At 37.6% G+C, this 15,055-nt stretch overlaps 1 protein-coding gene across 1 annotated transcript in view; it reads right to left on the reverse strand.

Annotated features, from left to right (window-relative positions):
- Window positions 1-15,027, reverse strand: part of LOC144634377 (protein phosphatase 1 regulatory subunit 36-like) — an 18,475-nt gene extending 3,448 nt beyond the window's left edge. Inside the window, exons 1-13 of the mRNA XM_078493326.1 lie at window positions 14,845-15,027; window positions 13,286-13,353; window positions 12,604-12,720; window positions 11,172-11,411; window positions 4,178-4,276; window positions 3,436-3,576; window positions 2,050-2,092; window positions 1,648-1,730; window positions 1,116-1,168; window positions 954-1,029; window positions 826-855; window positions 553-648; window positions 65-112 (exon numbers count right to left, since the gene is read on the reverse strand). Of these exons, the coding sequence (XP_078349452.1) occupies window positions 65-112; window positions 553-648; window positions 826-855; window positions 954-1,029; window positions 1,116-1,168; window positions 1,648-1,730; window positions 2,050-2,092; window positions 3,436-3,576; window positions 4,178-4,276; window positions 11,172-11,411; window positions 12,604-12,720; window positions 13,286-13,353; window positions 14,845-15,012 (1,262 nt within the window). The 5' untranslated portion in view covers window positions 15,013-15,027. The remainder of the gene's footprint in view (window positions 1-64; window positions 113-552; window positions 649-825; window positions 856-953; window positions 1,030-1,115; window positions 1,169-1,647; window positions 1,731-2,049; window positions 2,093-3,435; window positions 3,577-4,177; window positions 4,277-11,171; window positions 11,412-12,603; window positions 12,721-13,285; window positions 13,354-14,844) is intronic.
- Between the last annotated feature and the right edge of the window lie 28 nt (window positions 15,028-15,055).

The raw sequence follows: 15,055 nt of genomic DNA on the forward strand, positions 1-15,055 counted from the left end.
CTTACCGAGACAATGTTAGTAGAAAAGCTACTGATACTCATACCAGTTTTACTATGAAACTTACTTGTTTTGCAGATGGAGATCCAGTTTGTCATCTTCGTGTGGTATTTCGCTGCCAGAAAAAATCAAAGAAAGTCAAAGGTTCACATGTATAGCATAACGGTTAACAACTTAGCTAGTTAGCAAGTGAGTGCGCGATTGTGTGGGCACGCGCGTTTGCATGTGGGTGAGTATTTTAACAACATGCGACGCAACACTGACACTATGGCGGCAAAGGTGCAACAAACCAATCAGAACTCAAGAAAAACCATGTAACGGGTGAGAAAAGTACGGGAAAAGTCACGTGACGAGCCAAATCACGATTGGTCTAGCAATCCTGATTGGTCGAGAAATACTATCTTTGTTCTGATTGGTTTGAACTAGCAAGCTTCAGGAGAACCAATGATTATAGCGCGTTTAGAAGGAAAAAACATTCTTGAAACATCAACTGTCCCTTCCCTTGGGATGAGTTGATGGCCAAAGTTTTTAGGCTCTCAACAAAGCAAGTCTTACTTTTCTGACAGAGGGAGAGCTTTGGTGCGATCAAGAAACCACGGACTTGCTTCTTGTGAGGTTGGTAATAGAGACACAAGCACTGGCGAACGCTGACTGTAAAGAAAACAAAATGAGGCGATTTTATGCTGTTAACAAAGGCCGTTTTGCCATACATCAATTCAGCAAACAAGTTTAATTAGTACTGAAGATAAAGTTTCACACGCTTTACAAAAACATTTTTAACATGCATAGGCAATTATAGGTTTGTATTATTTTAAGAAATGCACTTACTTGATAATAGACCTAATGGGTGGTCGTTTTCTGTAAAGAAATCAATGAGACAGTTAGCGCATAGTAATAGCAGTGCAAGTTAATTATTGAGAAGAACGAGAATACATTGAATGAATAGATGTGCTCACGGTTTGAGTCTGCGATATTCAGCAGGCGTCAGCGGCTGCTTAGTGCTGTCTTTGAGACGATCCATTGCATACACCTCTGAAAGATACGAGCAGGCATTACTTGAAAACATCACTTTGAAAGTGTTCAACAATAGTAACACTGGACGAGCTGGGTATGAATACCTTCGACTGCTTGGGGCCTTCCTGCAGGGTTAAACGTGTCTGAGCGAAATAATCTGATGAGAAAATCAAGATTAGGCAAAAATTAATACCTACAAATAATAAGCAAAACATCCACGACAAAAACATGTAAGAAACTTGAGGAATAAGGATTTATTTTGTGAGCTTGTCTTAAAATTAAATAAATTCCCAATATAACTGCTTAAAACGAAAAAAAGGAAGACAAAAATAAGTCCAAAGTCGTCTCAGTAAGTTCTCGAAGGCACAAATGCCGTATTTGACAGATCTTTATACATTCACACATATATCACACAAGACCCTCTAGAACCCAGGGTTTTGTATGCAAAATTGATTCAACATTGGCCTGGGTCCCTGGGTAATATTTGTGTGGTGAAGCCTTCTGTGTCACGCTCTGGCTGGCTTACCGCTCCTCGCGAAGGATAAATAACCTCTGGCATACAGGGTAGTTCAAGATACGGCCACTGATCCAGTACCAGGGGCAGCAATGCTACAGATGTACAGTTTACTGACCCACCTTCCTAGTTCTTTTTGTATTAGATCCAGGTGTTGCCTTCTGAACGCGATGAAGGTCACATACGCAGAAAATGGATAAAGAGACTTCCGGAAAAGAAACACAAACAAACACATTGGTAAATTATTTAGTCAACCACAAGAGCAAAGGGGCATCAATCCAGAAAAAAATATAACTTGACTTATCCTTGATAAGAAAACAACATTAAAAGAACCAAACAAGACTGATCAAATAAAAAGTAGCAGATTTAGACTTTTAATGTGCTTAAATTCAGTATAACACTATTATTGTTAATAATATTCTTTGACCTCGGCAGAATAATTTTCTTGACCAGATACTAAATTCCTTGGACTTTCTTTTCTTTTTACTTGTAATTATTTGGTAAGGAAATACAACTGTGCGTACCTCGTAGAGTTCCCTGTCTCTGCTTGTGTCTGAGCTTCGTTGTCTAAAAGCAAACCACAAATACCTTAGTACTGTATGCATGTACACACGAAAAATAATAATGATAAGCCGACCACATTGGATGACAAGTCTGATATACTACACAATCGGGTTTTATGCATTTACAATCTTTGCCATATACACACTCGATGTACTGTTGTTAAAATACCTCATTTTCTAGATTAAAGTCCCCTGGCGTCTATCTCAAAGCTGACCTGGTAGACCTGGTGTTTATTTGCCTCAGCAGTTCATTCGAGTACGAAGTTTTACTCGCAATTTTGACAGAAAAATATCCTGTCATTATACATATAGCGTTTTATCCAAAAAAAAATGGTATGGCTTTTAATAGCTATAGTTGTAAGTTCCAAGTTTATGGAGGTTGCGCCGGCAAAAATTTAGCAGTGAGCGTCTTGTCAGAAGTAGCGCCTTTTTTTTTATCCATTAGCGTAGTTCTTTTAGTTTTCAAAAATCTACAAGCCCTGAACATTATTGGCCACTGTCATGAAAGCTCACAGATAAGTTGCTGATATAATCGAGGGTAATGGTGACAGGTTTGACGAATCCTCACTGAACTATAAACCTAGCACGCCAGTGTTTTAGAACAAGTAGACTCGTCAACTGAACACTTGCAATATTTTGTCTTAAATAAGTTGGGCTTTATAATAATAGCAAATATTTTGGTAGATCGTGTAAACCAAAATAACAAGACCGTTTTTTTCGCATTAAAAACATCAACAAACTCAGAGATTTTAGAGTAGATGGAAAAAAAACTACCCAAATTTAAACTCTGCAGTGTTCATTGCAACAATGAACAGCAAACTAAGATATTGGGGAAACAATATTCGGAAAATAACAGAACTTTGTCACAGGCTATGATCTTCAGTCCCAGAAGCTAGCAACACTGACGTGCACACATTGCTGTGCTCTGGACACATACATGCATCGATACACAATTAGTAGAAACTCAACCATGTTCTATTGAAAATCCGCGAATCTGATTGGTTCTCCCACTGTTTTCTATTTTAACAATAGAGTGTTTCTGTCGAGGAACTATCGGCTGATAGTTGCCCCGCGGAAATTTGGCGGACGGGCACTATCGCGTCACGTGTTCAATTTGAACCAATCAGAATCGGAGAAAATTTAGTGGTGAACTATAATCGCTGATAGAAAACGATCGCGCGCTCGTTGCTCATTTAAAGAATAATTTATCTTCAGTTTTGGCTTATAAGAACGTAAAATTGTAAGTTTTTGGACTGCAGTCCTTTAAGAGTTTCTAATGCGCCTCGTTGACTATTCGCTCATAGAAAACTCGGGCTCGTAGTCTAATTGTTAATTCAAGTACCTTACCGGCCACAGCCCATGTGATGTTTATCTTCTAGTCCCAGGCCCAGCACAAGTGTACAGTAGCACTGTCCCAGCAGTCTTTGCGCTGCCTCCTGTTTACCAACGGCTGTTGCTAGGGCCTTTTTCTCAGCCAAACTTGGCTCACTGTTCAAAACAAAAGATTAATCATGGTGTTTGGAACCCGTCTCTTCACATCAATTTTGCGTACCACATTTCGCATCCTTAGTAACTCCCATTAATTCCTCTTCTCAAATAAGAGTCCCGCTTGGAAAATCATAAAATTTAAAATCCTTGCCTTAAATCCTTACTAAAAAGAATTCAAAAAAAGTGGTACACTCCAGTTTTGCTGCTGCAAAGGACAACTGTGTAATAACAGTGCGACGTGTCTCGAGCCAACAAACTTTTCCACAACATAGCAAATCAGCAAGCTCTGATTTGCTTGACGGAAACCCCTCTGTTGTCGAACCTTTGTTAAGCACTTACTAAACTTCGTGAAACTAAACTTCAATTTAAGATTTTCTGCGCTTGAAAGCAGATCAAGAATGAAAGTGAAAAATATTTAACTTCTATTTCTTTCTACTAAAGACTAGCAAAGAAAAGCTTAAAAAATAAAACCAGAAGCAACCCAGTAATCCATTCTATAAATCAGTGCGTACAAGTTTTCGTATCTATTATGTTGGGCTGTGGAAATCTTAACATTTTGACCTTGATCCCCTCAAGATAAGTGCAAGATTGTATAACTTACACTGCCATTGGTTTAGGTTTGTTTTCAATAGCCATCCTCTCAAAGAATGCATCAAAGTAATTCAAAATAGCTAGCAGAAATTCATCAAATTGCTCAGAGCTGAAAGTAAAAAGCCTTGTATTAGTTTAACAATTTGGTTAGTTTGGGCAAGAGCCCCCTTCCCACTCACCCTCACCCTCACCGAAAAACATTGGTGTAAATATCAGCCCTGGGCGGAATTTTGTGGTAGTTCTTTTGGGTGTCTTGCGACAGAAGTCAAATTGAAGCTTAATTGAGCAAAGGAGAGAATTTTAGGACATTGCCGGGAAGATGTTTTGCCCCCAACTTTTAATTTTCCAAGTAAACAACGTGACGTAGCTTCTAACATAACATGACATATTTTGACTCGAAATTCTGAATTATCATGATACCTTTTTTTCTTGGTATAAGAAATACTGCCGCAATCAATAACAGACTGAAAACGACTTTGCCGTTTCTTTGCAAAACTATAGATAAGCATGACGTTTATTTTTCTCGCAAACGGAAAAATTCAACTTCTGCCGTCTGCTGTTTGGCGTTCGCATGCGGAAATGAGTAGTTTTGTGTTTGTCGTGAATGTGGGATTTCCCCCTATTTTTATGAGGGATTAATTTTAGAATTCCATAAAATGGTAACAAAATGAAAGGCAAGCTCGCGTACGCCATTAGCCGTTTAACGTCATGCTTAACCTCTCTAGTCTCTTATGCCGACAGGCACAAACGAGAGTGATTTGATCCCGCTATTGAAACCTTCACAAGGTTTCTACATTCTTGTGCCAAAAAGAGTTAATTTATTTTAACTCATCACAAAAGGAAAAAGAAAGAAAGAAAGAAAAGAAAGAGAAAAAAAAATCGGCATGAGCTTAGAAGTCGTTCTTGTACTTAAGAGCCAGGAAACAATAGAAACAATGATACAGATGAATATGAATACCGAGCGAGCCAAGACTGACGTTTGTTTACTTTGGTCACACAACAGATCGTTTTCACTGTCACGCAATATAATGCGAAAAACCATTCAGTGAATGAAGTCGAGAAAATTAGTTATTATATAGAAGATAAAAAAGAACACATTTCTCCAAGTTTTAGGTCTGCGAGTTATCCCAAACTGCAGATATTCGGCGAAACGTTTTGCACAAAATTAAAGAGTTCAATATGGAGTCGCCATATTGGCGTTTCTCCAGGGTTTAGAGTTATCAGTGTCCTGATCTCCATGGTACATATAATATGGCGGCCGGAAATAGTGTAAGCATCTGGAACCTACTTTGGTCATCCAGGCCACTGATTATCTGTACTTGATAAACTAACATTTACATGAACAGTTTTCCTGCTACTTTAACTTCTCAAATGGCTAAAAATCACAAGATAAATTTATTGGACAAACGTGATCGTCACTTCATGTCATGCACTGCCATAACCCTGAAACTCAAAAGGCGCTGGTTTCCAAACGAATGGCGCTAAAAGGTTGCAAGTAACTCTTATGCATGATGTGGATACAAACTTTGGTGTCTCTTTAGTTTTGGATTTTGGTTCTGAATAAAAACGATCTATTGTTTGTCAGTTACTGTCCAATTCCATGGTTGCATGGTTGGCCGAGGAGGAGGCAACAATTCGGTAGGTGTGTGCAGCCCTTTTTTCAGTGCGCTACCCGTATTACAGATCACCATGTGCGACTATTCTATTTCCTATTTGTACCTCTAAAGCTAGGGTAAGTACACATGTTGAATGATCTCAAGCCGACAAAGGCGAAAAGAGTACATTGGAGCCTTTACTTCATTGTGACCTGGAAGTTAAAAGACGCGACTGGTTTACGATATTTGACTATGTGCTACTTGTTGCAGAATTGATAGTTTTGCTGTATTGTCCAGCATTTATTTTCGCGCTGCCAGAGGCAATTACAATAAACATTACAGAAGAAATTGAAAAGGAAGAAGCTCATGATCAAGAGCTAGAAATGACTCATGGATCAGATTACCAACCACAGACGAACGAAACTGAGACATCAGCTCGTCAAGATGAGACATCGAGTGTCATTCCAGATGTCAGACTTGTAATTCCCGTGGATGATACGAGTCCAATTACTTGGCAAGTTGTTCTTCAAAATTGTGCAAACAAGCTCCCAGGTTTTCAGCTTTCATTTAATGTTAAGCTAGTTTGCCTGTCGTATCTTGTTGTTCCATTTCTCCTCTATATTGACTTACTGCTAAAAATAACCTTAAAGGTGACTACTTAAAAGAGGCCTCTAGAAAAGACAAGGCATATTTGGGGGGTATAGTATTTTACTTGTTAGACCTTATTATAGTTTGCATAATTCTTTTCTTCGCTCCATTTTTTATTGTTGTGTGTTTAAAACCGAAGGATTTAAGAGAAAAATATGAAGTTTTGTCCAGTATAGAAATAGAAAGTGAAACTAGACGTACAGTGGGGGAACGTATTTACAAGGATTTGTTAGCCCTGCAAGATAAAGCTCACCAAACATTTTCTTCTTCATCGCAATCATACGTAAACGGGCTTGAGAAATTTATAGATTTTACAATTCGAGGTTTTCTAAGAAAAGCGAAATATTCCGTTCATGCCTCACGTATAAGACGTTTGTTGTGCGTTTTATGTGTCTTAATTTTAAGTTTGTTGGGATGTTTGTTTGGAGTTGTGTTTGGAGGAATTATTTTGATATTTTTCCTGGTAAAGATAGTTTTCTTTTCCATTTATCTATCAGCGGGTATCAGCGTGTTTGGTTTTCTGTGGGCAAAACTCACCAATAAACTGAACCCCGACACTACAACAAACAACAATGAACGTCCACCGGCACCGCCTAATCTTTGTAGACGTATTTTGGCTCTGCTCGTATTTGTAGATTCAAATCTTGCATTACTTACTGCTTGTAGTGTAGTGAGTAGTTCGTGTTACATTGTAATTAAAGTATTTGGCTACACTCTTATGGGGTTAATTCTCAACGCAGACATTGCCACTCCTTACGCCGTCTTCCTGCTCGTCGTGGTAACAAATGTTTACCTTTGTTATGCTAATCTACAAAAAAAGTACAGGAAAGCTAAAAAAATTATTTCAAAAGAGTGGACAAAAAACATAGGACTTTTACGTGATCAAAGGCACTTGACGAACAACTCGGATGATACGATTCCAAGAGAACTCTTCTGGTTTGTTTGCGGAAAAGATCTTAATGCCGAATACACCATTCTTCCCATCCAAACACAAGTGTTTTTCATGTTTCGCAACATGATTTGCATTTTAGCTTTTTTATTCCTATCGTTGTCCACAGTAATCTTTTTCAGTGATTTGTATCACATTTCGACTTTGGCATCGTCCATCGCTGTATTTATAAGCGGAGTAATTCCAAAGATGTTCCTTCAAGGATTTACCAAAAGAAAAACATTTGGTGGGTGGGAGAAAATTAAGATCACAAGACAGACAGAAGATGCAGTAAAGAAGTACATTGAGTATGAAAATAATGGAACAAGACCACAACCTGTGGCAGAGGAATTGACACATGGCAATAGGATGGAAAGGATAAGGCCTGATTGTGAATGAGCGAAAACGTTTACTGACTTTACTCTTGACTAAGCTCTCTAAGACTTCCACTTTTTGGGAAGAACACTCCATTCTTACAACCCCCTGATAATCCTACCAACCCTTCCTGGGCAAGATGGGGTAGACAGTTTAAGACAATTAATTTTATGAGCTAAAAAACATTTACTTAATTTTGGGTAATATGTTCTTTTGGAGTTATATTCCGACAACACTTGGTTTTGAATGTGTGGATGCAACTAAACACGAATGTAGACTAAGCAGTCTGGCACATCTATTTTTATGCATGCCATGTTCTATTTGAAATACCCCTCCCCTCCAACTTTGGTAAGTCGCTTCCCACTCACCCCTGTCCCCCTCCCAAAGCAGGTATTGAATGGAGTTTTTACGGTACTTGATATAGGAAAAGATTATTATAATTTGGTTATTGTTAAAAAACTAATTTAACTAGGAAAGGTTACTACCTTAGGGTTTTAGAGTTAAACATCAGCCTGTTAATAAGCCACTAGGCTTTGTTAATTGTGCTTTTAGAGATATATATTACGTAAAGCGCACAGATATAGCATGTAGTGTAAGTAATAAGCTAGTTATATATTTGTATTGTTAGCAGTGCTAGTAATCATAATTATTCTGACTTGGGCATAATCACATTCAAATCATTTCAATGTTTGTATCATTATGCAAAAAAAGAAATATATGGAAAAATAAACCTGATGCATACAATAACGTATATAAACTATAAGGGAAATGAAGATCTCTTTGGGGAAAGGATCAGTCTCCTTAATTAATAATTTTGTACACTGTATGTTTGATTCATTTATTTTTAATTAATTGTGACCTCTCATGCGAAAACTTACACTAAGGGCTTTATATCGAACGGGTAAAATACACGGCTACCGAACGGGTAACGCAGAGCTCACAAAGCCGTGTGGAATGGGTGAAACTTATAATTAAGTCTTGTGGTGCAATATTTGTTAGGGGTCATGAATGGTCCCTCAAAATGTCGCAGTGCTCGCAAAATCAAGCTTTTGCTCGGAATGCTCGCAAAATTTTAGTGGGTGCTCGTTTGCTCGTGCTCGCACATTTTTACAACTGCTCGCATGCTCGATTTTTGGTGGGGTAGCTTTTTGAAAAGTGCTCGTTGCTCGCAAGGCTTATTTTTGTCAATGCTCGTGCTCGCAAAGAAAAACACTGTGCTCGCATGCTCGCAAATGCTCGCAAAGACCATTAGATACCCCTTTTGTTTACGGAGTGAACAAACTAAGACATTACATAATATTTGTGTGATATTATATAAACATTGTTATGCAAGTCTGCAAATAAGTTCTATCTCTTAAAAGGATGTATGTCTGATATTAAGTCACCAATTTTTGGCCAGACACAAAAGCACATCCCAGATAAGAAGCATAATATATAAAGAAGCATATAATTTGTTAATTAAATTTCACCTGCAAAATTAATATGGCCATTGAAAGAAGCTGGAGAAAAATTGTCTGGACAAAAAGTCCAGTCATGAGGGGTGGACAAATGTTAGTTGGCCATTGTCTGTTATTTGCAGTCTTGTTATCCAATACATGTAAATTAATATAAAGCAAACTCTATAATCATGATGTTTATAGGTTGTTGATTCATTTGACTGTGTATTAAAGGAATTGAAAAATTATGAGTGTTGTAATAAATACAGTACTTACCCGCTTATAGGAACCCATTTTTTCAAATTTAGCCTAAACAGGTTCTTATGTAAATGGTGCTTAGTGGAATTTTAGGCCACGCAGGTTCTTAAATTGGTTCTTATTTAATGAGAAATATAATTATACACCTGTGAATGGTAGAAAGGTGGCATGTATATTTAATTTAATGCCAAAACAGGGTCTTTTTTGTTTAATAAGCAACTTTTACTAGTCAAACTTGTTTATTAAGCCAAAAATACACCTTACTTGTTTAATAAACAAGAAAATTTGGAGTCCGAAAACAATTTGGGAGTCCAAAAACAAATTGAACCCTGTTATATGTGGATATAATGTTTTTAATTTATTATTTATACCAAATTTAGAAGTGTATACATGTTCAAGTTCACTTCTTTTGAGTTATGTTTTTTTGCATGAAGTTTTTTTTAGGTTAATTTCTATAAGAACCTTTCTATAAGAACCTGTTTCAAATTTTAGGGTAAATAGGTTCTTATGTAAATGGGGTCTAAATTGATATGTTTAGGCTAACAGGTTCTGAATTAATTGCAGGTTCTTATAAGCGGGTAAGTACTGTATGTTAACAAAACCAGTTTTTAATAACCCTTTTTCTTACATCTGAGAGATACACAATGTAAAGTAATAATCTTTTTCAAACCAGTGACTGACAATGCTACTCCAGGATTATTAAAGTTTTTGGCCATTGAGACCCTTCCCACCCCCAGGAATTTTCAATCTCTCTGAACATTGGGGAAGTATGGATATTTTCTGGAACCACACAATAACAACATAATTGTTTTAGTAGACTCAAAGGGTTAGTCCAAACCCTACAGTTTTTATGTATTTTTAAGACAAAATCAAGCATACTTTTCCCTTTCAAGAGCAACATGCATGTAATTGTCTTTTATTGGCGAGGACAGGTGCCCAGAAATGGCGCGGCTATCACTACAATGTACCCCAGCCTCCTAATACACTGGTCAAGCTAATATGGCCAACATTGCCTGCAACCTTGTCATTAGAGCTCAGGGGCCTGTTTCTCAAAAGGAGGGGGGCATAAGGGGGGTCCGAAAACCGCAAAACCGTACAGAGATACGCTACAAAACCGCATCAAATTTTACCAAAATACCGAAACCGCAGTTTCAATGACCAACAACGGTAGATAAGACTGGATCATCAAGTCAACGTATCATTGGATAAACAAAACAGTTAAACACATCAAGTATTAACTGGAAGAGACTGCAATTACAAACCAAAGAACCCTGATTTAAAGCAAAACACTTGCTCAAGCTTGTTTAACTGAAGAAAAACAACGGAATGTGAAAGGATCTAGTGGAAACATGGGAGAAACATATTACCACAGACATGCAATTTTCTCACCGATTACCGCAACCTAAAATTTGTAATAACTGCACACCACGTAGTCCGCAGATTAAAATTAAGATTACCGCAAAACCGCACAAAAAATAACACAAAACCGCATCACCGCAAACCCTTACGTCCCCCTCCAAAAGTGCCAGAAAATGTTCGGGCCCGTTAAAACATTTTTAGTTATCTGTATCTTAAAAACGGAGAAGTGTATAGGCCTGAAACGTTGCATGAAGGGATCCTCTGTTTATATCAGAAATACCATGGAATAAAACAACTCTGTGATCATAAGGTTTCAAATTTTGCTATGACTTTTTGGGTGCGAAAACTTTTTGGAACCTTCGAGAGACAGGCCCCAAGCCCCCTAATGACAATATGTACACATACCTGTAACATTCCTGAAATGCTGGAGGCAGTTCATCTACATCTGGCATGGAATCTAGAGCAACACTCTTGACATCATCTAATGTTACAGTTGCATGTTCATTGGCAGCAGCAGCCTTGATGCTTGGCCGAGGGGATGAGCCTTTCATATTACCAGCTCTTTGTACCAACAAGTACGCTTGGCCACGACGAGATGTTGTTCCAGCTGCACCATAGTTTTTGGACATGACCGATGGTGTGCCCCTGTGTTTTTATAACCAAAATAAAAAATAAAAAAATCAAGACGTTATCAGTTAAATAGATGTATAACAATGACTGAACCACAGCCCATTTTAAATTCATTGTCATAACTGAAAAAATAGGTCCGCACTGCGTACATGTGTCTAGTGCTGAGCTTTATTGAGCTTTGTGCATTACTGTATTGCTCGGTCACGGTAGTGCATTTATTAGGTTTTTGTCGGCATAGACTATAGTTGTAGAGGATTCTAGCTTCAACAGTGTAGTGAAGAAATATGGGTAGAAGTTATCAACAAGTGCAAGGTGATGTTGGAAAGCCATCTGCAGTAGACGTTGCATAATAGCGGACGTTTCGACACTTCTGTCTCTTCGTGAGCGTTAAAAGTACCGTCACACGCGTCTTCCTAAGTGTAAAAAATGCGGTTAACAGACAGCACGCGCGTGTACATTTAAATTAATTTTACAAAATGCATCTTCGCCGTAAGCGCGCGCTTGCACTGTCACAAGAAAGCAAAGTCAACGTTCATCCCATTTGAATGCAGGGTCTTGCGCGTGCTGTCTGTTAACGGCAGTTTTAACGTTAATGAAGAGACAAAAGTCTTCAAATGTCTGAGAATTTATTATTTTTAGCGCAATACATTGTGTAGACGTTTGTGACGTAATTAATGTCTTAATTATCTCAAATTAGACTTGTTCCGTTTGTTCTACGTTTTTATCAGTTGTTCACGAAGGAATAACGAAAGGGTAACGAAGGCAAAACGAGTGATTATCGATTACTATTATGCAGAGAAGCATTTCTGTAAAATACTTCGTGTACGCTGTCACGTATTAGAAATCTCAGTGGAATTTGGTTAGTATGACGTCATAATTTGCCGTATACGAAGTACTTACTGAAAAATTTTAGCGTTATAGCTTAGTGTCTTCGCTTCGCACTAGACACAAAAATTGAACTCTTGAAACAAAGGGGGTGCATATTTGTTATTCTGAGACTTGCAAGATAACTTTCTGCAAGAAGAAAACTGAAATCCCAAAAGAAATTTAGACTCTGAGATGGTGTTGCATTTGTGAAATTTAACTAAAATTCTGCCAGGCATATTTTGTTGCCCATAGTTTACCACCCCTTAAACAGACAAAGCATATACGTATACGAGGATTAGTAAAAATAAGGCAATAAAGGTGATCCATAAGTACAATGTACCTATCATTTTTCTTGTTAAGATCCTGAAAGTGGATTCCTAAGCCTCCTTTGCTTTTTTTAGCTTTGTTTGCAGCAAGATGGAAGTTGGTACCTTTATCAAAGCTGCCTGGTATAGTGCTATTATGAAAATAAGGAAAACACAACATAAGTATAATACTTTTGGCCCCTACCCCTCTCCAGTGGCAGATCTAGGAGAGGGGCCCAGGGATTCCCAGGGCCCCACCTTATTTTTTGGCCAAAAGAGAGCGGGCCCCCTCCTTATTCCAGGGCCTACATGATCGGGCCCCCACTTAGCTGAAGGTCTGGATCTGCTACTGCTCTCCACCCTATTAACTGAGTAATATTAATATTATAGGGCCTCAAGGGTTGAAAGTTGCCTCTCCATGCTGCGTTGTGAGCATCTCTGGATCAGCCTCTACCCATACATGCAGTTTTTGCTCCTGAATGATCACTTTCATAACTTTCCTGCATTTAATTTACAATTGTATGAGAAGAAATGCCTGCTATGCAGACTACTTGATTCCATGCTGTTATAGATTTAAACATAATCAGCATACGGTACCTAATTCTTTTCTTGAATGCTCAGCAACACTTAATTTAAACTGCAGTACTGCCAAATGCTACAGACATAAATGACATGAACACTCTGGCTACAGTGTGTAATACCAGTACTCCCAAATACCTGACTGGTTCCAGTGTATTTGTATCGTCTTTCCAAACCCATCTTCTACTCAGCTGGGAAGGTTTGTACTGTAACAAATTGCAAAGCAGATTTATTTTCATGTACATTCACAAGGAATCTCTCTCCAATTTATATTTTGAAAATACTCAGCTTTAAAGAACATTTTTATTTGTAATTTTTATTCATAAGATTTTATATGTTTTTGACCTTTTAGTAGTTTTAACATTTTAAAACTTTTTTTACCTTTTTAAATTTTTAAAATCTTACAGGACCCCTAAGATAACAGTACTCTCAAGTACTGATGGGTTAATCCTGTTAAAAATATTCAGACAAAAATCAAGTACCAGAATAATTGCATTATTTTCTACCATTTTTAAAAGCTAAAGCTGAAAGCAGTTACATGTATCTGTCATAACACCAACAACAATTTCTTATCAGAGCCTGACAAAATGGATTTCAAAGTTCACAAAACCATGTAAACTATAGGAAAAATCTTGTGTAGCTATTTTGTAAAATCATCTTTTGATAAGCAATTCATATTGGAATTCAGTGGAACTTCGAAATTTGTTTTTGATGTTTGGTGTTGTTAGAAATGATTTCTTTTGATAAGATATTTGAAACAGTAACACAGGCGTTGGCAATACGACGCAAATAATTATGGTAATTTTGTCCAATTTATACTCGAAGTCCTGGCAGATTCTGTCTTAATACATCAAGAGGGTAGCAAAGGGGCTGTCACGTTTCACATACAAATTTAGCTAGCTATTTTCATGCGTCCTGGTATAATTTTTGCCCTATTTTCACGCGTCACGGACTAATGTTTGGCCTTTTCATGTGTCATGCATAAACCCTCTGCTACCGTCTATCAACTGCAGTATATATCGCAATTTAAGCTCTACAACACAATGGCAGGTTTGCGCTTAAATCTATGTTAATATCTGGTACTTTGCACAGTTTTTAAAAGTCAAAACGCCTTTAAACACAAATAATGCGAAGTTAAAATAGTCTTGTGAAATTTTCCTTACTTTTGAATCTATTGTTTTCCTGCTCTAAATTATTATGAGGTTCTTTGTTGTCTTGTTCATTCTTATTTTTACGTCACTGGTGAGTTGCACAGGTTTTTACACCAAATATGAGCTATTTCTACACTTTGCTAGGGGGGGGGGAGGGGATAGCCTGCGTAGCAGTCGTAAAACGGGGAGGGAAAGGGGAAGTGTGAGCAAAGTAAGGGAACTGCCCATTGGTGAAACTATATATTGGCAAAATGACCATAAAACATTTATCTGTTCCTTTCCGGCATATGCTATTGCAACTGATTCAGCTCTTAGCTGTGTATTTTTCTGTATTTTCATGTAGCTTTCTGCTGCATCCCGATGTTACAGCTGTAGGTAACCTTATATACTTAATCATAAGCTTATATCTAAAAATTAATATGGATCTTCTGTTATAACTTCAAATTCATTGTGGAACCAATTGTTTTCGTAAATTAGTGTTTATGATTTTGTATTAATATTATCAACGAATTTCTAGAATGAATTTCAAACGTATTCAATACTTACTAAGTCATCTGCTTGAGCCATTTTATGCACAACAGTTTGCTTGTCATAAAAGAAACACAGAGGCAGCCATCTTGTTTCCGTTGCTATGACGAGTTGTCGTTTCTGAGCCTGCGATGTTGGGATATTTTCGTGATACTTCGGTCGATACTTCGTGTAATGATCCGTCATGTGATCGTTTTTCCCATTAGGCGTTGCGGCAACCTGGTCATCC

This window comes from Oculina patagonica, chromosome 13 (genome assembly GCF_052425735.1).
Source record: "Oculina patagonica isolate OP01 chromosome 13, crgOcupat, whole genome shotgun sequence".
NCBI lineage: Eukaryota > Metazoa > Cnidaria > Anthozoa > Scleractinia > Oculinidae > Oculina > Oculina patagonica.